General features: G+C 44.9%; 1 protein-coding gene across 1 annotated transcript in view; it reads right to left on the bottom strand.

The window, feature by feature from the left end:
- LOC141133874 (NACHT, LRR and PYD domains-containing protein 3-like) overlaps positions 1-24,202 on the bottom strand; it is a gene marked incomplete in the record, with an annotated part of 735,962 nt that overhangs the window by 276,170 nt on the left and 435,590 nt on the right. Inside the window, 1 exon segment of the mRNA XM_073623461.1 lies at positions 163-229. Within this exon segment, the coding sequence (XP_073479562.1) occupies positions 163-199 (37 nt within the window).

The following is a 24,202-nucleotide window of genomic DNA, read 5'->3' as shown; positions in this document are numbered from 1 at the left end:
GTGGAATTGATGAAAGCTCCTGAACCCTTCTAATGGGTGGACTGACCAGATGTTTACAGGAAATGTCAAGACTATATAGACAGAAGAAGATCGAATTCCAATCTCTGGAGATGTGAGATGGAGGAAAACATTGGAAAGGGTTGTCAGGTTCAGCAGTCATACCTTGTGAGGAGGAGGATGAGGAGTAAGAGGTCGCCATGACATCAGGAGATGACCCAAGATGACAGCACCTGGAAGGAGCACAAACAATAATAAACTCATTTGTAGTGCGATGAATGAAACCAATAAGCAGGATTTGTTCCCTTCTGTGGATAACAATTGGCTGACTGGTTGTCCAATTAGAAAGTATTAGAATTGGATGGATTTCTGTCATTTACAACCCATAACTATGAGGGTCATTCAGAACCTTCATCCCGGAATTCATCTGATTGGTATATCGGGGGTCACAAAGGAATATTGCCCTGTTTAGGGCCACAATTTATACAGACTCGTATTTCTTGGTGTCACTTCCACAAATCTGTTCCATTCATAGCAAAGACTGGTACTAATCAGCACCAAAGTATCAGCCAGTAAGATGTCTACAGAGAGGTCAGGTGATAAAAAAGGAGAAGACCCCAAAAGGGAAACCGTGTGTGGTTAGCAGAGACCCCCATTCACTAATAAGATGCTTCCAAGGGGATTCTTTAGGAAGGTCGCTATTTATTCATCATAAAACAGGTTAAAACACAAACACATTGTGTGGCTCTTTAGTGGCCACTTTGTCAGGGAAAGGTGTACAGTACACTTTAATGGGTGCAATCTGTGTGTGTCCTTCAGCCTAGACTATACTGTACAGTATACGGATATGTCAGGTTTCTCTGCTGATATTAAATGATAATTATTGATATGAATTCTAAAGGAGATATGAAGAATAACCTTCTGATGAACCACAGGTTACAAATGTTATAAAACTAAAGACTCTGAGAGTCGGCTGTGAAAGGAAAGTTTGCATACAGAGCAATTAGTTACAAGGACACATTTAATCCAACAGACAATGTGTTATAATGGTCCTCACACAACACCGCTATAAAGAGGATTTATTTTTATATTAGATATTTATTAGAATTTTTGAAAAAAAAAAAAAAAAAAAATTTTTGGGGGGGGCACATGGTGGGGCCCAGCATAATGTTGGGGGGGTCAGGGCCCCCTCTGGCCCCCCCCTAGGGTCGCCATTGCATGAAATAGATGCTGTATTGAGTCGCCAAACATTTCCTTATATATAAATGTCTCTTAACAATCCACAAGTCACCTGGCTTTAGTTTTAGATCCTTCCAAACTTTTAGGATCTGGAATTGGGAAGAAAACACATAAATGAGTTTGTCAAAAACCTTAAAAGATCAGCAACATTCTCTTTGAGATCCGAATGAAGGACTTCAGCTGCTGAGACAAAATATAAGCAAGTGAGTAACACACTCCCAAACCAAATCCCATAGGGAGAGAGTCCAACATCCCCCGTAGGTGCTTCATAAAATAATAATAATAATAAAAATAAACATTCAGGCAAAAGTTTTCTAGTTTCTTACTCTACTTTGTCCACTACATTGTAGACAGTAGGGGGTGTAAAAATAAAACCTCAAAACTTCTAGTAAGGACCCTCCTATAAAAATGATTTCCTCTGTTACTCACTGTAGATTCTGCACTCTGTACTTACAAACTACTTCTGATAACACTTTTTACTGTTGCCTTTGCAGTAGCATTTGCCACTGGACATCCAAAAACATGTCCATACAGACAAAATGCATACTCGTAAGATCCTGAGTTGGGCATCTGCATATATCTTTTTGTAATCTCTGGAAGGGATGTTCAGCTTTTGGTAACACCTTTGGTAACAGGTAAAACAAGAAGTGGTATGTTATAAAAACAACTGTGGTGAACCCTGGCTCTACCCCACGCTCATTTACTAAGGCAGCCATAACTGCTTGTGACTGAGGACACGGTCCATGTGTCAAGCTGGAGGAAAAAGAGTGGCTGGCAGACATAAATGATCACCTTTTTCAAAGTCCTGTTCCATAAGAAGTTGCCCCCTGTGGACCACTTGTTCTTCTCGTTCTGGGGTCCTTAAAGGTGAATTATTATTCCCAGCGATACTGGGCCAGAACTAGGGTGGAATCTGTGAGTTGCACAGACCCAGCAAGTGTCCGGGGCTGTAAATGCAGCATCCTTAGTAGGGATGAGCTTCGTGTTCGAGTCGAACCCATGTTCGACTCGAACATTGGCTGTTCGGTCGTTCGCCGAATTGCGAACGATATGGGCTGTTCGCGCCAAATTCGTGTGGCGCGTCACGGCCCATAATTCACTGCGGCATCGCAGTGCATTGCTGGCTGATGATTGGCCAAGCATGCACTATGACCCGCATGCTTGGCCAATCACAGCGCCGCCTGAACAGAGAGCCATAATTGGCCAAAGCCAAGGAGGCTTTGGCCAATTATGGCTCAGGGGATTTAGTACACGCCCCACACTATATAAGGCCGCCTGCATGGCGGCCCTGTGTAGTGTGTGTTCCAGCATTCATTGAGAGAGAGAGACAGACAGTGACATTTGATTTGAGTTAGATAGATTTGGCAGAACAGTCAGTCAGTTAGCTGCACTTACAGTGTATTGTGTATATATATGCATCCCAGGTGTTGCATATATATATATATATATATATATATATATATATATATACACTGTATTCAGTTTAGCTAGATCCATTCCTGTTATCTTCCTACTGACAGGCAGGCTTGTCTTGTTACAGTATTTACAGCTACCTGAAGAAAATTACTGGTGTTCTTTTGATCCTATTAGTACCACAGTCAGGCAGCTAGACTATTTACAGTTAGTGCAGTGCGTCCTGCTCACAGTGTTCAGCTAGATCCATTCCTGTTATCTTCTTACTGATAGGCAGGCTTGTCTTGTTACAGTATATAAAGCTACCTGAAGAAAATTGCTGGTGTTCTTTTGATCCTATTAGTACCACAGTCAGGCAGCTAGACTATTTACAGTTAGTGCAGTGCGTCCTGCTCACAGTGTTCAGCTAGATCCGTTCCTGTTATCTTCCTACTGACAGGCAGGCTTGTCTTGTTACAGTATATAAAGCTACCTGAAGAAAATTGCTGGTGTTCTTTTTATCCTATTAGTACCACAGTCAGGCAGCTAGACTATTTACAGTTAGTGCAGTGCGTCCTGCTCACAGTGTTCAGCTAAAACTACAAGTTAGTGGGGTGCGTCCTGCTCACAGTGTTCAGCTAAACCTACAAGTTAGTGGGGTGCGTCCACCTCACGGTGTTCAGCTAAACCTACAAGCTAGTGGGGTGCGTCCTGCTCACAGTGTTCAGCTAGATCCGTTCCTGTTATCTTCTTACTGACAGGCAGGCTTGTCTTGTTACAGTATATACAGCTACCTGAAGAAAATTACTGGTGTTCTTTTGATCCTATTAGTACCACAGTCAGGCAGCTAGACAATTTACAGTTAGTGCAGTGCGTCCTGCTCACAGTGTTCTGCTAAAACTACAAGTTAGTGGGGTGCGTCCTGCTCACAGTGTTCAGCTAAACCTACAAGTTAGTGGGGTGCGTCCACCTCACAGTGTTCAGCTAAACATACAAACTAGTGGGGTGCGTCCTGCTCACAGTGTTCAGCTAGATCCGTTCCTGTTATCTTCTTACTGACAGGCAGGCTTGTCTTGTTACAGTATATACAGCTACCTGCAGAAAATTACTGGTGTCCTTTTGATCCTATTAGTACCACAGTCAGGCAGCTAGACAATTTACAGTTAGTGCAGTGCGTCCTGCTCACTGTGTTCTGCTAAACCTACAAGTTAGTGGGGTGCGTCCTGCTCACAGTGTTCAGCTAAACCTACAAGTTACTGGGGTGCATCCACCTCACAGTGTTCAGCTAAAGCTACCTGTAGAAGGTTGGTGGTGTTCTCATACTACAGGCAGGCAGTTGATTTTGCTAGCTGCAGTATCAGTACATACATATATATATATATATATATATATATATATATATATATATATATATATATATATCCCAGCTTAGTGCAGCTACAGGCCATTAGTATGTCTGGAAGGCCAAGAAGGAGAGGCAGACAGTCACAAGCCAATAAGAGAGGGCAAGCAGGCTCTGTGTCTAGTGCTGGTCATGGAGACGGTGCATCCTCATCAGCACGTGGCCGTGGGACGCGCTTGGCCTTTTTTTTGGCAGCTGGCCGTGTTGAGCCGCAACATGCGGAAGACTTGGTCGAGTGGATGACCAAGCCGTCCTCATCCTCCTCATCCTCTCTCACCCATGCCCAGGGTACTTTGTCTGGCAAAGCAGCGGCCTCTTCCCTCGGCTCAATGTCATCAGTGACTCCTTCCCTAGCCCCACCATGTCCTCCTGAGGAGTCCCTCGAACTGTTTGACCACAGTGTTGGGTACATGCTCCAGGAGGATGCCCAGCGTTTGGAAGGCTCTGATGATGATACTGAGCTCGATTAAGGCAGTAACATGAGCACGGACAGAGGGGGTGCCCAAGGAGGACAGCAATCTGGCAGTCATGCTCCCCCTGCTGCAGCATACTGCCAGGTTTGCTCCAGTGATGAGGAGGGAGGGGATGATGAGGTCACTGACTCAACGTGGATGCCTGATAGGAGAGAGGAGGAGGAGGAGGTGGCACATCACCAACGAGGCAGGATGCCCTCCAGGGGCCAGCCTAAGGGCAGCACATTGACTGCATCACACCCCAAAGCTCAACATGTGCAGGGCGCTGCAGTCTCTGCGCGTTATTCAAAAAGTTCTTTGGTGTGGGCCTTTTTTGAGACGAGTGCATCAGATCGCACCGCTGCTATTTGCAACATATGTCTCAAGCGTATCTCGCGTGGCCAAAACATCTCCCGCTTGGGTACCACATGCTTGACCAGACATATGTTGACCTGCCATGCAGTTTGTTGGCAAGCGTATCTAAAAGACCCACACCAAAGAACAAAGAGGACCTCTCCTTGCTCCTCATCAGCTGAGATTTCCAACCCCACTAGACCTTCAGTCCTCTCTGAGACCTGCACTGAGAGGAATGAAGGTGTAGAATTAGGTGTGAATAATAGGGGGATGGTGAATAAATATGAAAGAAGTAGTCACTTCTCTGAAGAAGTCATGTGACGTGACGACACGCGTTAGGAGCACGGGACGCTGCCACACAACAGCTGATGTGACGAGCACGGCGCTCGCGGAGTTTTTTACCCCCCAGCTGTCATCCTTTGTAAGTTCATGATATTTTAATCTGTGCAATAAAGTGTATATTATACGGGATCACGCTATGTGCGTTTTTTCTGTTTCGATACTGCACTGCTTATACGGTTTATGACGGGTGGTGAGCAACAGGAGGCGAGAGACGTTGGAGGGTCCTTGGCCAGCAGCTGGGATTATACGAGCTCGGCGCTCGTGGTTTGAGGCTTGCGCTCATTGGTCACAAGTGAGTGCAACCCCCCCTCTCTCCCCCTCATCCTGCCTGTCCTCCTGTGTTTTTTATCATCAAACGGTATCACACCATATGCTGTTTATCTTGTGTTTTTTTTGCATATCACATACTGCATCTGTGAGCCACACCATCTGCTGCATTTTTTGGATTTTACCATCTACTGGGCTCCAAACACATATGCTGTATACCTTACAGCCGTAAGGTAAGGGGCCTGCGGACACGGAGGTGTTCCCACCGAAGATCACTCCCCCCTTTCACTTATATCATTGTGTTTTTTTGGATTGTCACTCAGTAGTGTCACATTTGGTGGCGGGACTGTTTTTTCATATATTATATATTTTTTTCACATTTTTTTCATATTTATTCACCATTATTATATATTTTTCTTTTTTGGTATGCTGAGTTCCTTCTCATGTTTTTGATCTACTGGTTAAGTGGTTTGGTTTTTTACAACACTTATCAATGGGACAATTCTATATTTAATCATTTATGCATTTGTTTATTTGTGCACCCAGTGTCCTACTCTCTTATTCCACATATTGTATATCACCTTTGTTATTTTTATTGGCTGGATTGCCTTTTATATCCATGTGCACTGTTCACTGTTATGCTATGTAATTCATCTCCTTTTTTGCTTCATGTCAGCATTCTTTCATACACCATTTAGTGGTGCTTTCATTTTATTCATTATATGCACATGTTAGTGTTTTCTCCCTATTTCTCGTTTTATGGGTTTTTTAGGTCACCTGGCATGTTTGTCACATGCACTTTAGTTTAGTCCCCTCCCCTTTTCCTTTATCCCCTCCCTATCACAGCGCAACTACCATCCCCCTATTATTCACTATTGTTTTGTCTGTTTGGAGCAGTCTTTTAGGTGTTGCAGCAGTGTCCCCTTGTTAGTATAGGAGTCCGCTAGCAGCGCAGGAGTTCTCTCTATTGTTTTAGAATTAGGTGTGTCACAGCCAAGTACTTGTGGGCAATCTGCTTTTGGTACACCAACGTCAGATTGTACCAGGCAAATTTCCCTGCCCCAGCTGCTGCACCGCCGAAAGAAGTTTGCTCCCAGCCATCCACATGCCCAGCGGTTGAATGCTAGCTTGGCAAAATTGCTAGCACTTCAACTGCTGCCTTTTCAGTTGGTAGCCTCCGCCCCCTTCCGTGAGTTTGTGGAATGTGCGGTTCCTCAGTGGCAGGTACCCAAACGCCACTTTTTCTCACGGAAGGCGATTCCGGCTCTCTACCGGCATGTGGAAGGCAATGTTCATGCATCGCTGGACAGGGCGGTCAGCGGTAAGGTGCATATTACCGCTGACTCATGGTCCAGCAGGCATGGACAGGGATGTTACCTAAGTTTCACGGTGCATTGGGTGACTCTGCTGGCAGCTGGGAAGGATGCAGGACAAGGTGCAGTAGTGTTGGAGGTTGTTCCGCCACCACGCCTTCAAAATGCTAATGATTGTGACACACCTCTCTCCTCCACCCCCTCCTCTTCTTCTTCCTCCATGGCCTCTTCCTGTGCTTTGTCCTCGGAACCAGCAGTGCTCCGTAGCCGTTCAAGGGGCTATGCAAGTACGCAGGCCAAAAGATGCCATGCGGTGCTTGAGCTGGTGTGCTTGGGGGACAGGAGCCACACTGGGGCAGAGGTTCTGTCAGCTGTGCAGGGGCAGGTTCAGAGGTGGTTGACGCCACGCCAACTTAAGGCAGGAATGGTGGTTTGCGACAATGGCACCAACCTCCTCTCTGCCCTCCGACAGGGACAAATGACCATGTTCCCTGTTTGGCTTACATCCTTAACTTGGTGTTGCAGCGGTTCTTGGGCAGGTACCTGGGCTTACAGGATGTCCTGAGGCAGGCCAGGAAAGTCTGTGTGCATTTCCGCCGGTCATATAATGCCAGTGCTCGGCTGACGGACCTCCAAAAGGAGTTTAACCTGCCCAAGAACTGCCTAATCTGTGACATGCCCACCAGGTGGAACTCAACGTTGGCCATGCTGCAGCGGCTGCACACGCAGCAGAGGGCCATCAATGAGTACCTGTGTGACTATGGCACCAGGACAGGGTCAGGGGAGCTTGTTCTTTTTTCCCCACGCCAGTGGGCCATGATCAGAGATGCATGCACTGTCCTGTCACCATTTGAGGAGGCCACGAGGATGGTGAGCAATGACAGTGCATGCATCAGTGACACTGTCCCCCTTGTCCACCTGTTGGAGCACACGCTGCGTGGAATAATGGACAGGGCACTTGAGGCAGAACAGAGGCAGGAAGAGGAGGACTTCCTTAGCTCTCAAGGCCCCCTTTATCCAGACAGTGTTCCTGCGTGCCCGCCGATCACACAGGAAGAGGAGGAGGAGGAGGAAGATTGTGTCATTATGGAGGTGGAGCCTGGCACTCAGCATCAGCAGCAGTCTTTAAGGGATCAGTCCCAAGAAACACATGGACTTGTACGTGGATGGGAGGAGGTGGCTGCGGACCATGTCGTCCTTAGTGACCCAGAGGACTCCGACCAAATGCCTCAGCAAACCTACGCTGCATGGCCTCCCTGATCCTGCAAAGCCTGCGTAAGGATCCTCGAATTCGTGGTATCAAGGAGAAGGACCAATACTGGCTGGCAACCCTCCTTGATCCACGTTACAAGGGTAAGGTTGCGGACCTTATCTTGCCATCGCAGAGGGAGCAGAGGATGAAACATCTTCGGGAGGCCTTGCAGAAAGGTCTGTGCAACGCGTTCCCAGAGACTGGGAGGTTAGAAACTCCTGTTTCTGGACAACGTGTTGCTGAGGCTTCAGTCAGTCAAAGAAGGAGCAGTGGAGAAGGTGGCCGTCTGACCGATGCGTTCAGACAATTTTTTGGTCCGCAGCCCCAAGGTATAATCGGTTCCAGCAACCATCGCCAGCGTCTGTTTTACATGGTGCAAGAATACCTAGGGGCAAGATCAGATTTGGACACCTTTCCCACCGAAAATCCTCTGGGTTACTGGGTCTTGAGGATGGATCACTGGCCAGAGCTTGCACAGTATGCAATTGAGCTACTGGCCTGTCCTGCATCCAGCGTTCTTTCGGAACGCACATTCAGTGCTGCTGGAGGCGTGGTAACCGATCACAGGGTGCGTCTGTCCACCGACTCGGTCGATCGACTGACCTTCATAAAAATGAATCAGTCTTGGATCACCACCAGCTACCAATTACCTGATGCTGATGTAACCCAATAATTTTTTTTGAAATCTCAGATCCCTTCAAAGACTGCCTATGCTGATGCTGAGTGACTATCCCTGAGTAATTATCCTCTTCCTCCTCAATGATCACGCTGATAGCTTTTAAGAACATTTTTGGTTCTGGGCGCCACCACCAGTGCCTAAGGCCCAATTTTTCAGCCCCTGTTTAACAGGGGCGTGTAATTACAATTTTTGATGCAATACTTTGCAGCAGGGCTCGTTCATGCGTTCCAACTAGAGTGTCTGTGAGGGGTTGCAGTGTTGTGGCACCAGCACCAGTGCCTAAGGCCCAATTTTTCTGCCCCTGTTTAACAGGGGCGTGTAATTACAATTTTTGATGCAATACTTTGCAGCAGGGCTCGTTTCTGCGTTCCAACTAGAGTGTCTGTGAGGGGTTGCAGTGTTGTGGCACCAGCACCAGTGCCTAAGGCCCAATTTTTCAGCCCGTTTAACAGGGGCGTGTAATTCAATTTTTGATGCAATACTTTGCAGCAGGGCTCGTTCCTGCGTTCCAACTAGAGTGTCCGTGAGGGGTTGCAGTGTTGTGGCACCAGCACCAGTGCCTAAGGCCCAATTTCTCTGCCCCTGTTTAACAGGGGCGTGTAATTACAATTTTTGATGCAATACTTTGCAGCAGGGCTGCTGCAAAGTATTGCATCAAATTTCTGCTGAGTATATAGGGCAGGACCCCACTTTCAAACATCTAACTTAAAAACGACTCCTACTTGCAAACGGAAGGAGACAACAGGAAGTGAGATGAAATCTACCCCTACGGAGGGAAATTCTCTCCTGTAAGAGTTAATATGGGAAAAACATTTCTCCTTTCCACTGATGCTTTCCAATCCTTGTTCCACAAAAAACCCCAAATTTTCAAAAAACATTTGTCATTGGGACAAAAAGTGAGGTGAAATCTTCTGAAGAGGAGGAAAGACAGCAAAACAAATGTCACAGGGGTGATAACCTTTCCCTATGTTTTCCAAAAAGCTTAAAAAAGATTTTTTGGCTGGAGCTAAACACGTTAAAAATGTACCCGTTCAAAATTACAAACAGATTCTACTTAACAACAAACCTACAGTCCCTGTCTTGTTTGCACCGCCTGTATACTGCTGTTCAGAGTATATAGGGCCTGGTGGCCCCACACCTTTCCTTATTTTAATTTGTGTGCGGGGTTCCCCCTAATATCCATACAAGACCCAAAGGGCCTGGTAATGGACTGGGGGGTACCCATGCCGTTTGTCTCACTGATTTTCATCCATATTGCCAGGACCCCACATTACATTAAGCCCGCAAGCAGTTTTAAATGAGATTTTTTCCTTTAAAAATGACATTTGGTGCAGGGACTGTTCTAAACACGAGAAACACGCGTCACTTTACAGGCATACTATAGACACCCCCCAGGTACGATATTTAAAGGAATATTTCACTTTTTTTTTTTTACTTTAAGCATCATTAAAATCACTGCTCCCGAAAAAACGGCCGTTTTTAAAAGTTTTTTTTGCATTGATACATGTCCCCTGGGGTAGGACCTGGGTCCCCAAACCCTTTTTAGGACAATACCATGCAAATTAGCCTTTAAAATTAGCACTTTTAATCTTGAACGTTCGAGGCCCATAGACGTCAATGGGGTTCTAACGTTCGTGCGAATTTTCGGTCCGTTCGCAGGTTCTGGTGCGAACCGAACCGGGGGTTGTTCGGCTCATCCCTAATCCTTAGTCACCTGGTCTGCTTCCATGTGTGAAAGTTAATATGGCTACCTCAGCAAGAAGCTGGAAGGCTGAAAACAGCCAATCAAATTAACTTGGCATGCTTTATTGGTTTACCTGCTGAAGTAAAAACAAACTTCTGGCCCTTCAAATGGAACCAAAAGCTCTCTATATCTCGACTATCTATATAAATATACACTCTTTTTATAGCTCACAGGCTTTGCTAAAACATGGAGCTCTGCTTCTTGAGCTGGGGAAAAAGGATCCAATGACTTTGAATACAGAGTATCCTTCTGGGTGATAAACTGCATCCTCAAATCTACATAAAATGTAATATCTGGGTCTTCAGGGAGTGTGTCCTGCACGGGGCTCACAGCAGCTGATTCCTATGTCATCAATTTAACACATGTGGTTTTTCCTTTCTTTTGAATTAATGTACGCGTTTTTCATTGTTAGATTTGTACATAAACAAACTCATATTTTAAACCTTTCATTATACAAACATTTAGTTAGCTGTATATTTACTGCACAGAATGTCGGACCATTAAAAATTAAATGTTTGACCAAAACAATATCTAACTTTGTCTAATAGCACCTTTGCATAAAAGCTACAGCTCTGATATATCGGGATGAACCCTTCATTACTGGGTCCAGCTTCCATAAATATATTACAATGGATTGTTTTCTATCACGCTGTTTGTGTAAGAACTCCAGTTTCATGTTTCAAAAGACAATTTTTTCCTGGCAGTATTATAATAAATAATAACAATACCCTGCGGTCATGCAGAGATGTCCATAAATCTAAAATATTCTTCTGCTTATACCACTGTACTTAAAAGAAAAAGGGGCACATCATTTCACAATCCACACATTCTGCTTTGGATTTCAAAAATAGAAATAAATAAAACAAAAGGACCAAGAATCTGTATGATGGACCAGAAAGCATCAAAAACTATAAAACAACTGGCTGCAGGTGGCATCTATCCTAACAGGGTGTGTGGACTTGATGTGACGGGTCTGTTATATTTAAATTTTATTTATTATTACTCTCACATCATGGACCCCACATAAAGTTATCAAGAACCTTAAAATTTCATTTTTGTAGAAAAAATTCTTATGTATCCCATCCATCTTGGCTTTGTTAAATATTATGGCAGCTTTATTCCAAATAACAACCTCATCTTAATCTTTTTTCTCTCAATAAGGGCTTATTGTATAAATGTAAAATTACAAAATTGTTATCTTAATCTAAACTAATCTCATTCATTACAAATTTCCCCAATAACCTGGATTTCATTTCCAACCAAAGGTTGTCTAAACCAGTTTCAATATATCTATAAAATTGTTCAACTCATATTAGAAATGAATACTCATTATTACTTAATTTTACTTAATATCCCTTTTTTAAATGTACTGTTTCCACTATCAAAGGATATTCAATTTGTGCAATACACGGTTAAATGTAACCTTCATTTTACCATGTTTGGAAAACAGATTCAAAATAATTGTGATCACATTGTTTACCATTAGATTTGTTGTAACCCGCCACATTTTGTTATAAATGTTTTGTCTAAAAAAGCATGGTGTCCTTCCAGCTTATCACTGACCACATTCTTTCAGGAGAGCACAAAGGAGGGGGTCACATCTGCGTACATGACACACACAAGCAATAGAACTAAAGGTCCCAGCAATCGCACACACACCAATATCTCTCTAAAATCACTTACATTTTTCCCATTTGTACACAACACATGCATATCATTCTCTCACTTTCTTTTAACTCTCATTAATATTTTCCTGCCTTAAATTCTGCATTCCTTATTTTGTTCAGATATGTTTTATATCTAGCTTCTATGATCAGACGGGCAGTCATAGTGCTCATCCCATCTTCCCTCTCTGACAACATATAAAGTATTCTGTTTTAACTCTCATTTCTCTGTTTCTGATTTTTACTAGTTGTAGTGCCTGACCCCAAATTCATCCCACAACTTAACATGAAAATGTCCCTTTCTGTCTAGTGTTAATGTCACCCTTGATCCATCCTGCTCACATAGATAGCTGTTTCTCTAGCTGTTTACTCTGCATTATTCTTAGTCCCTGTGGACTTTGGTAACCCAGTTACCCATTGTGGATCCCTGTCCACTTTAACCATTAATCTAGGGGCTCAGTATAGGCGGAACCGCACCTTTGGTTCATATATAGCGCTCCTCTTGCGCTGGGCATTTTTGAGGGTCTCTTACCCTTCATTCCCTTACTTCATTTAATGCCCATAATGACTGGCCAGTCTTCTCTCTTCTCTACGTGTGCCTATACCCTCTTGCCTCTAAACTACTTTATCTAGCAAATGTACTACATATACCTGTGAACAGCACTATTCTTCCCTTTCTTATCTATAACACTCCGATGGACAGTAGACAGGGACAACATAACATATAACCACCAATCAATACAGTTCGATTAAGGGGAGTAAAATAGGTACCCTTTGTCCCGAAAATGCCTTACCGATCAAGGAAGTCTGATAACTCAAATGTAAGCAAAATACTTACCTCAGCCGGCTGATTATCAGAAATTCCCGGATCGTCTCAAGCTCTTCATTTCGGATACTCAGGGTCACCTGGAAACCCCTCCTAAGGCAAAGCTCACCATGCTGACTCGGTTAAATTGATGATAAGCAACTCCTATCCTCATATTGATTAGTGGTTCCAAATTAATAATAACTACTGCAGTAGGGAACAGACACAAAAGATACGCTCAGCATCTTTCCAAATAACTGTTCTGCTTTATTATGACGCAATTGAAGGTTTTTATGCACATGAGGCAGGCTAATTCTAATCAGGACTCTAAAGAATGTAAACATGTACTGAAAACATTATTAGTGCTGTGTGCACAATGAGGGCAGTGTGCAATACATACAAAATACAATACAATTATATACAGAACTTACAAATTTCCATTACAGCTCCATCGGTCTTTTTCCATCGAAATTTCCGACACACAAAGTTTGAGAGCAGGCTATAAAAATTTTACGACAACAAAATCCGATCCTTTGAATTCCGATTGTGTGAAGACAAATCCGACGGACAAAGTGCCACGCATGCGCAGAATAAATTAAGAGACGAAAGCTATTGGCTATTGCCCTGTTTATAGTCCCGACGTACGTGTTTTATGTCACTGCATTCAGAACGATCGGATTTTCCGACAACTTTGTGTGACCGTCTGTATGCAAGACAAGTTTGAGCCAACATCCGTCAGAAAAAATCCATGGATTTTGTTGTCGGAATGTCCGATCAATGTCCGATCAATGTCCGATCGTGTGTACAGGGCACAAGTACTGAAATAAAAAGAAAGTATAGAATAGAAGATTACACGGTGTCCAATATGGACATGTAAAGGTGTAGCATGTCATAACAAATACATTATATTATTACAATTTGTTATTATACCGATTGCTCTGGGTTTTCCATTTTTTGTCAAACCAGACATTTTTGTAACTGTAATAGGCTGGCACTTTTACAAGACTAAGGCTCAGGTCACATATACAGTGGGGCAAAAAAGTATTTAGTAAGCCACCAATTGTGCAAGTTCTCCCACTTAAAAAGATGACAGAGGCCTGTAATTGTTATCATAGGTAGACCTCAACTACGAGAGACAAAATGTGGAAACAAATCCAGACAATCACATTCTCTGATTTTTGAAAGAATTTATTTACAAATTATGGTGGAAAATAAATATTTGGTCTCCTACAAACAAGCAAGATTTCTGGCTCACAGACCTGTATCTTCTTCTTTAAGAGGCTCCTCTGTCCCCCACTCATTACCTGTATTAATGGCACCTGTTTGAACTTGTTATCAGTATAAAAAGACACCTGTCCACAACCTCAAACAGTCACACTCCAAATTCCACTATGATGAAGACCAAAGAGCTGTCGAAGGTCACCAGAAACAAAATTGTAGACCTGCACCAGGCTGGGAAAACTGAATCTGCAATAGGCAAGCAGCTTGGTGTGAAGAAATCAACTGCGGAAGCAATAATTAGAAAATGGAAGACATACAAGACCACTGATAATCTCCCTGGATATGGAGCTCTACGCAAGATCTCACCCCGTGGGGTCAAAATGATGACAAGAACAGTGAGCAAAAATCCCAGAACCACATGGGGGGATTAGGGAATGATCCGCAGAGAGCTGGGACCAACGTAACAAAAGCTACTATCAGTAACACATTACGCCGCCAGGGACTCAGATCCTGCAGTGCCAGACGTGTCCCCCTGCTTAAGCCAGTACATGTCCAGGCCCGTTTGAGGTTTGCTAGAGAGCATTTGGATGATCCAGAAGAGGATTGGGAGAATGCCATATGGTCAGATGAAACCAAAATAGAACTGTAAGGTAAAATCACAACTCGTGTTTGGAGGAGAGAATGCTGAGTTGCAACCAAAGAACACCATACCTACTGTGAAGCATGGGGGTGGCAACATCATGCTTTGGGGCTGATTCTCTGCAAAGGGAACAGGACGACTGATCCATGTACATGAAAGAATGAATGGGGCCATGTATCATGAGGTTTTGAGTGCAAACCTCCTCCCATCAGCAAGGGCATTGAAGATGAAACGTGGCTGGGTCTTTCAGCATGACAATAATCCCAAACACACCGCCCGGGCAAGGAAGGAGTGGCTTCATAAGAAGCATTTCAAGGTCCTGGAGTGGCCTAGCCAGTCTCCAGATCTCAACCCCATAGAAAACCTTTTGGAGGAAGTTGTTGCCCAGCGACAGCCCCAAAACATTACTGCTCTAGAGGAGATCTGCATGGAGGAATGGGCCAACATTCCAGCAACAGTGTGTGACAACCTTGTGAAGACTTACAGAAAACGTTTGACCTCTGTCATTGCCAACAAAGGATATATAACAAAATTATTGAGATGAACTTTTGATATTGACAAAATACTTATTTTCCACCATAATTTGCAAAATAAATGCTTTCAAAAAATCAGAAAATGTGATTGTCTGGATTTGTTTCCACATTTTGTCTCTATGATGACAATTACAGGCCTCTCTCATCTTTTTAATTGGGAGAATTTGCACAATTGGTGGCTGACTAAATACTTTTTTGCCCCACTGTACGTGGTTGAGTTACCTCTGCCGGGTTAGCCCCCCCTAATTAAAAATTTTTGAAAAAATCTTATGCAGTTTGTTACATCTTTGTTAGATCAGGTTGGATCAACCATTGTTTGCATTAGATCTCACACAGAAGAAGCAATATTAACAGTTATTTGCTGGGGGGGCTAACCCATCATCTGCCCCCCCTTATCAAAAAATTGACCAAACAGTTATCTATTTTGGAAGCAATTTGTTAGATCCAGTAAGATCAAGTGGTTTTAACGTTGGATCTCACATAATTAGAGACTTATTAAGTGATTAATGAGGGGAGGCTGGCCCCCTTATCAAATTTTCTAGCCAAAAATCATTCAGGCTAATAGATATTCGTTAGATCTGGTAAGATCAATTGGTTTTAACGTTAGATCTCACATAATTTCAGAGATATTCCACATCAAAATAGAGATATTATTAGGTGGTATATATGGACTGATTAGCCCCCCCTTATCAAATTTTCGGGCCAAAAATCATTCAGGCTAATAGATATTTGTTAGATTCAGTAAGATCAAGTGGTTTTAACGTTAGATCTCACATTATTTTAGAGATATTCCACATCAAAATAGAGATATTGGGTGGTACATATGGACGGGTTAGCCCCCCCACGTGTAATTTTCTGGCCAAAAATCATTCAGGCTCATAGATATTCGTTAGATCCGGTAAGATCAAGTGGTTTTAACTTTAGATCTCACATAATTTCAGAGATATTCCATAAAGAATAGAGATATTAGGTGGTACAGAAGGTACATCCATCTTCAACCGTCCCTGGATGGTCTCTGGAACCTTCTTTGCATGATTCTTCAGCGGGTGCCTGTAGTCTCTCCTCACACCTCCATTCACCTCCCTTCCTCATGGTGATCTCTCCTCAGACCAACAAGCTTAAGTCTTTAGCTACCCCCCTTCTTGCAAAGCAGGCTGGGCTTGGTAGTTCCACCCCTGTAGAAATCAGTGGGGCTGTATTGTGGGTCGTGGTCCTCTGCTGCTGCTTGATTGGCTCCCTCTCCCTGCCAATAGGGACACAGGAAGAGGAGAGGGAGGGGGAGAAATCCCCCACAGGGACTGACAGGCGTGCTCTCCCTCACTGTGTGCCTGTTGTCAGTGTCTATTCAGTCCGGTGGTCGCTGGCAGGAATGGCGGGAGGTGTGGGACCATGGGTGATAGAGTAGCCCCCGCTACACACTCCCCCCACCAAAGAACCTTTGGTCCGCCAAAGGAGGTAAAGAGTCTATGACCTGTTACATGCTTTTGATATACACACACGGAAAGAAAACAGGTTAGTGTGCACAGGAAACCATACAATTTACATCTGCATAAAACCCTGGCAGAGGAACATCCCACCAATTAGCATAGGAGGGGAGGTTAACTGGAATGGCCCAGCTAGATGTGCCAGGGGCTGAGTGTCAGAAACCAAGAAATCAGGCCGAGACAGAAGTAAAGTTAAATCACACTTGTTTAATAATAAAAGTAAAAAGAACAAACGTAGTTAAAACATAGCCAAAGTTCAGTAACCGGAACGGATAGTCAGCCAAGCCAGAAGTCAGGAATCAATGTAGTGGAACAGCAAGCAGGATCTGGAGCCAGAAGGGATGTCAGCAAAGCAAGTCTTGAACAGGATCGCAGGAGATTTTTTCTGTGATGTTGACCAAGGCGAAGGCAGAGATCCTCTGGACTGGATGGCTTAAGTAGGCAGGACTGATGAGCAGGATATCATCAACAGCTGAGTAACTGTGGAGAGATAGAAGCTGGCAATTATCCGACAGCTGAGTGGTCAGCTCAGAGAAGGAAGGGCTGAGCCCAGCCTTGACAGTGAGTTGGGATTGTCCACCACCAAATCTGCAGTGGAAGGGTCAGTTTCTTCAACTGTCCTTTTTGAAATGAGAACGACCTCCTCAGAGCTTTCACCCAAAGTATCATATGTTAGTCTTTTGGGCGGGTGAATAACCCTTCGCTCTCGCTGTTTTTTAGGTTCTGGGGTTACAGGCACACTGGTCTCTTCTTCCTGCATATCAGCTTCAGCTTCCTCAATGAAGGATGGAAAGTCCTAGGGGTCTCTTGTCAGCAGGGAAGATTGAGGGTCTTCCAACTCTTCAAAAGGTGGACTTTGAGGTACAAACTCAGGATCCTCTGGCCTGAGAGTCACCTCTGTCACCTTGGGAGGAGAAGAAAGGGGTGGGGGTGGGCGGCAGGCCCTAGCATTTGAGATGGCCACTGACAGACAATCTCTCTCTTCATCCTCGCTGTTTTCATCTTCAGCAAGGGGTACAGAGTGAGATCTAGTCACTGTCCGGGATCTTAGAGAGGCCGTGGGTGTGGACTGTAAATCTGGCTGTGGTGGCACATAAACTGCTTCTGACAGAGGCAACATATGATTGTGATGCTAAGTCTTCAGCAGGCCTGTGCTTCCCTCTGGCCAGATTTGATATACTGGATGTCTGGGCAGATGCTTGCAAACGACATAGGATAGCCAACTTGTGCTTTCCAGGGACACCCAGCTTTCTCAGCAGTACCTTGTCATGCGGCTGTAGGCCCTGCACTCGTACCCTAAGGTCAAAGTTTATTTTGTTTCTCTGTCCTCAGGCATATGAGGCAGCTTGAGCCTTATCAAAGGTAGTTTTCAGACGTCTCTGCAGGCGATCCACATACCCTCTGTGAAAAGTTGCTAAGGTATGGTCGAGGGATGTGCCGAAGGCCAAGTCTACTGGCAGCCGGGCCTATGGTCCGAACATCAAACTATAGGGAGAGTAACCTGTGGCATCAATGGCGGTGCTGTTATAAGCATGCACAATAGCCACTATATGCTTGCTCCAGTGCTGCTTTTGTTCTGAAACTTAGAATTCCAAGTATATCCAGGAGGGTTCAGTCGAATCTCTCTGGTTGAGGATCTCCTTGAGGATGATACGGGGTGGTTTTAGACTTCCTGATGCCCAACAGGTCTGAAAGTCTCTTGATGAGACCACTCTTGAAATCTCTCCCTTGATCAGAGTGGATGCGTTGGGACAGACCATAGTGCACAAAGAATTTATCCGTGAAGATCTTGGCCACCATGGATGCTTGTTGGTCCCTCGTGGAAAACGCCTGGGCATACCGAGTGAAGTGGTCAGTCACTACCAGGATATTTCCCTGCCCGCTCAGATCAGGCTCCAAGCACAGAATGTCAATGCACACCAGCTTCATGGGTCCTTGACTCTGAAGATGGTCCATTGGAGCAGCTCGTGAGGCAAAGCCTTCCTTTGGACACACTTGATGCCGGAGTGGCAATAGTCCTCAACTTCAGCCTCCATGCAGGGCCAGTAGAACTGGTCCCTCACCAGGAGAAAAGTCCTCTTGGGCCCTAGGTGGCCATGGTTGTCATGTAGGTGTCAGGGCTGGGCTCAGCCCTTCCTTCTCTGAGCTGGTCGCTCAGCTGTCAGCTAATTGCCGGCTCCCATTTCTCTCCACAGTTACCCAGCAAGTCGTCCAGCTCACTTGATCTCTGCCTTCACCTTTGTCAACATCACAGAGTCTTTCTCCTGCGTTCCTGTTGAAGACGTGCTAGGCTGACGTTCCTTCTGGCTCCTGATCCTGCTTGCTGTACTACTACGTTTATCTCTGGCTCTCTGACATTTGCTTGGCTGACTACCTGATCCAGTTACTGAACTCTGGCTTGTTTTGACTATGCTTACTCTGTTTACCTTATTATTATTATTAATAAACAAGTGTTATTTAACTATACTTCTGTCTCGGTCTGATCCATGGTTCCTGACAGTAGGGCAGTTAATACTGTCTCCGTATGTTTTTAAGGTAGGAATAGCTGCCATTTTTCTTCAGAATCGTCAGAGGGGCCCCTTATGTAGACCAACCCTCTGTGCACCTGAAACCGATCCCACTCTTGGTGCAGCAGATGGGTTTCCTTCGGGGAGTCAGTGAGGAGCAAGTCAGGGCATTGGCTCTCCAAGGCCTTCAATGCCAAGCTACAGGGAGGGTCCTCCAACTGGTCCCTCCGCAGGTCTTTGACAGCTTGGGCAGAACTTCATCCCCGACTTGAGCGACATTGCAATAACATCTGGGGACACCAACGGCTGACACTCCAACCTCTTCGGTCCTGGATCCTACTCCAGGTTGATGTTCTGCTCCTTGACATAAGGCTCATACCCTTCAGGTGTCAGTTGGGCCTATTCTTCTGGAGGGTCTCTGGAACAATGGGGCCTTCTTGACAAAGCATCAGCGTCTTGTTTCCTGACCCCAGTCGATACTTCAGGCTGAAAATAAACCCTGATAGAGCAGCCAACCATCTGTGACCCATGGTGTCCAACTTGGTGGAAGTGAGGATGTAGGTGAGAGCATTGTTGTTGGTATTGATCACGAACTCTGCTCCATACAATTAATCCCTCAGCTTATCCACCCACTTCAAGGCCAGGAACTCAAGTTTGTGCATGGGATAGTTCTTCTCAGTGGGGGCCAAGTTCCGACTCACGTAGGCAACAGGCCGTAGATAGCAGTCATGCTCTTGATATAGCACCACACCTAACCCATCTCGAGTGGCGTCAAAGTGTGGCTCGTATGGATTGGTTGGATCTTCATAGGCCACGACTGGAGCGGTTGTTAGGCTTCACTTCAGCTGCCTAAAACCTCTTCACACTTCAGTGTCAATTGTTCCTGAATGAACTCTCTGGGTTTTCTGGGCCCTCCAGCTGGTCTGACAGGCTTTGCCAGATCAGGGTCAGCGTCTTATCGAATCCCTTGACAAATCTTCTGTAATAAGAGCAGAATCCCAGAAATGACCTAAGCTCAGTCACGTTGGTAGGCCTCGGCCAGGAGGTCAGTGGCCACTTCATCAGCAGACACAATGTGACCAAGGTAGTTGACCGAGGGTTGATAAAACTGGCACTTTTCCAGAGACAGCTTCAACCCCCTCAACCATGGAGACTCTTAAGGACCTTCTGCAGAAACTCTTCGTGCTCTTCCAGGGTCTTGCAGAAAACGATGATGTCGTCTAAGTACACCAACACCTCGATCAGTTTCATGTCACCCACGGTCTTCTCCATTAGCCTTTGGAAGGTGGCTGGAGCACCAGACAGGCCTTGATGCATACGGTCAAATACAAACATCCCCTGCGGGGTAATGAGGATTTGGTAATACCCACTCTTCAAATCCAGCATGCTGAACCACTTCACTCCTGACAGGCTCTGCAAGGCATCTTATATCCTTGGGGTGGTATATTGGTCGGGAATTGTCCTTCAGTTTAGCGTCCGGTAGTCAATACCCAGCCTCAGTGACCCATTCTTCTTCTGTACCACCACTATTGGGGAAGCGTATAGACTCTGGGACTCTCGGATGATACCTGCCTTCTTCAACTCTGCCAGTTGTTCATGCAGATCCTCCAAGTCCCCTAAAGGAATCCATCAAACTCTTTCCCTGAACGGCTTTTGCACTCGAAGAGATGGATCTGGTATTGGGCACTTTTTGTACACCCCACACCAAACTCACTCTTGGAGAATGCAGCCTGCCATCTCAGGAGCTGAGTCTTGGCCCTTACCTTCCATTCAGGCAAAAGGGGAGTATTTTTCGGATAGGGCTCCTCCACAGAGATCCCATCCTTTGCTCCCCCACCAAATCAGACGGCGGGACTGGGGTTGCCAGATTCACTTGTCCCAGCAACATCTGAGCCGGCATCTTCACTGGCGAGGCTGTTATGTTGCGGACACTAACCAAGATCTTCCCATGACTTCTTTGCAACCCTTTGTTTGAAACCACCTCGGGAATTATCTCCACTCCCATGTCTTCTCTCTGTCCATCTGATTGAAGGACAATGAAAGGGCCTGCTTGCCTCCAATTTAGCTTGACAGATGCTCGTAAATAGGCCACTTTACCAGGCTGTAACACCTTCTCACATTGGTCCAAGCGCCAGATCTTTCCCTTCTGTTTTTGTACCAGGTGCTAAGTGCCCGGCTCCAGAACAAGAGGTGTCAACAGCCTTCTGACAAGATCAGTATTGGTCTCTATGATGAGAGAACTCTTACTGGCACTGGTGGGCGAGGACAGACCACTGCCTGAGTTTCAAAAGTCTTGGCTTTCCCAGCCATGGAGGGATCGAAGGTCAGCTTGACCGGTAGATAGCCATCATAGGGGAAGTTCTGAGTCACAATGCCCCATATCTGCAACTCTTCCAACTTCTGCAAAGGCAGGTGCTTGAGGTGCCTGTCATAGAAGTGTCTGTAGAGAAGGGTCACTTATGCTCCAGTATCCATAAGGGCCTTTGTGTAGACTCCCTTTACTTGAGTGGGAGCAACAGGAGAAGGTCCCACCAGCTTGTCAGGGAGCATGGATGAAGTGGTGGCCCTGGCCTGTTCGGTGGTTTGTAATCGCGCTCCTCTCTGTGAGGTTCTGATTGGGCTTAAGTCTGCGCTAAGTTCTGGGAGTCTGGTGTGCATTGACTCTCCGACACCAGGCAGCATTTGTCAAAAGAAACAGGACACTGGGTTGCTTGGAGGCAACAACTGGGGGCCCTCTGCAAGGATTTGGACTTTCGCTGCTGTCTCTTCATGTCATTGGTTTTGAGCCAGCTACCATAGATGGGCACCCGGTTGGCTCCTTCACCAGAGCCCTCCGAAGTTTCCCTCTGGCGTTTGGCATTGCGCTTCAGGCTTCACTGGGCTTGGACACACCTGTTGATTAATGTCCCACATAATTTCAGCATACCTCGGTATGCTCAATGGCACTCCTCACTGGTACACATGAAAATGCTCATCACCGCCTCCAATATAGACACTAGTATGGATATACGTGCATCGCTACCAAATATCCATAATATCTCTGTAATTATGGATAATCAAACATTAAAATTACTTGATCTTACCGGATCTAATGAATAGCAATTAGCCGGGGTGATTTTTTGGCCAGAAAATTTGATAAGAGGGGGCCATCCCCCCTCATTAATCACTTAATAAGTCTCTAATTATGTGAGATCTAATCTCATCCTTATGTACTACCACCTAATATCTCTAACGTTAAAACCACTTGATCTTACCGGATCTAATAAATATCTATTAGCATGTGGGGGGCTAACCTGTCCACATGTACCACCTAATATCTCTATTTTGATGTGGAATATCTCTGAAATGATGTGAGATCTAACGTTAAAAACACTTGATCTTACCAGATCTAGCGAATATCTATTAGCCTGAATGATTTTTGACCCGAAAATTTGATAAGGGGGGCCGCCCCCCCTCATTAATCACTTAATAAGTCGCTAATTATGTGAGATCTAACGTTAAAACCACTTGATATTACCGGATCTAACAAATTGCTTCCAAAATAGCTAACTGTTTGGTCAATTTTTTGATAAGGGGGGCTGATGATGGGTTAGCCCCCCAGCAAATAACTGTTAATATTGCTTTTTCTGTGTGAGATCTAACGCAAAAAACGGTTGATCTAACCTGATCTAACAAAGATCTAACAAACTGCATAAGATTTTTTAAAAAATTTTGATATGGGAGGGGCTAACCCGGCAGAGGTGTTTGAGTTTGATGCAGTTTTCCGTTGCATTTTGCATTTTTGAATACGTGTTTTTGATGCATTTTTTAATGTGTTTTTTGTTTGCATTTGACTGTTAAGGAGCAGGTGGCTGCCACGTCCTTAGCAACCGATGACTCATCAGCTGTCAGCAGAATTCCCCGCTGACAGCTAAATGTAAACAAAACAACTCCAGCATTAAAAAATGTAAAAAAAAAAAACACAGCGTGCCCCCCAATCCATATCAGACCCTTATCCGAGCATGCAGCCCAGCAAGTCAGGAAAGGGGAGAGACAAGCGAGCAGGACCGGAAGGATTTGCCCCCTTAATGACCAGGCCATTTTTTGTGATACGGGGCACTGCGTTACTTTAACTGACAATTGCGCGGTCGTACAATGCCCAACCCAAACAAAATTAACGTCCTTTTTTTCTCCACAAATAGAGCTTTCTTTGTGGTATTTGATCAACTCTATGGCTTTTATTTTTTTGCAACAAAGAGCGACAATTTTTTTTTTTAACGTTTTTTTTTACTCCTTGCTATAACACATATCCGTTTAGGCCAATATATATTCTACATATTTTTGGTTTGCAGAAAAATGATTGCATCTACAAAAAAAGGGGAAAGATTTAGGGACTTTTAATTTTTTTGTTTTTACTAGTAATGGCAGCGATCTGAGATTTTTAGTGGGACTGCGACATTGTGGCGGAAAAATATGACCCAAGATGACACTTTTCGGGGACCAGTGACATTATAACATTGATCAGTACTATAAAAATGCACTGATCAATGTAAAAATGACACTGGCAGGGAAGGGGTTAACACTAGGGGGTGATCAAGGGGTTAACTGTGTTCCCTCAGCGTGTTCTACCTGTAGGGGGATGAGCTGCCTGGGAAATGACAGAGATCACTGGGAACAGTAGATCTCTGACATGTCCCCTGTCAGAATGGCGATCATCTTGTTTACAAAGGCAGATCCCCATTCTGCCTCTCCTCACCGCGATCGTGGGTCGCTGGCGGACATCGAGTCTGCCCAATCTGCGGGCACGCCCACAACAGCGTCTGCACGAGCCAAAGTACAATGATGGCGGGCCACACAGGAAAGCTGACCTGCCACAGTACAACTGCAGCGGGCGGTCATTAAGTAGTTAAAAAGAAACAAAGAAAGTCCCCCAGTG

Source organism: Aquarana catesbeiana, linkage group LG03 (genome assembly GCF_042186555.1).
Source record: "Aquarana catesbeiana isolate 2022-GZ linkage group LG03, ASM4218655v1, whole genome shotgun sequence".
In the NCBI taxonomy this organism is placed as follows: Eukaryota; Metazoa; Chordata; class Amphibia; order Anura; family Ranidae; genus Aquarana; species Aquarana catesbeiana.
The sequence above is the reverse complement of the archived record's forward strand: the minus strand, read 5'-3'. Positions and strand labels throughout refer to the sequence as shown.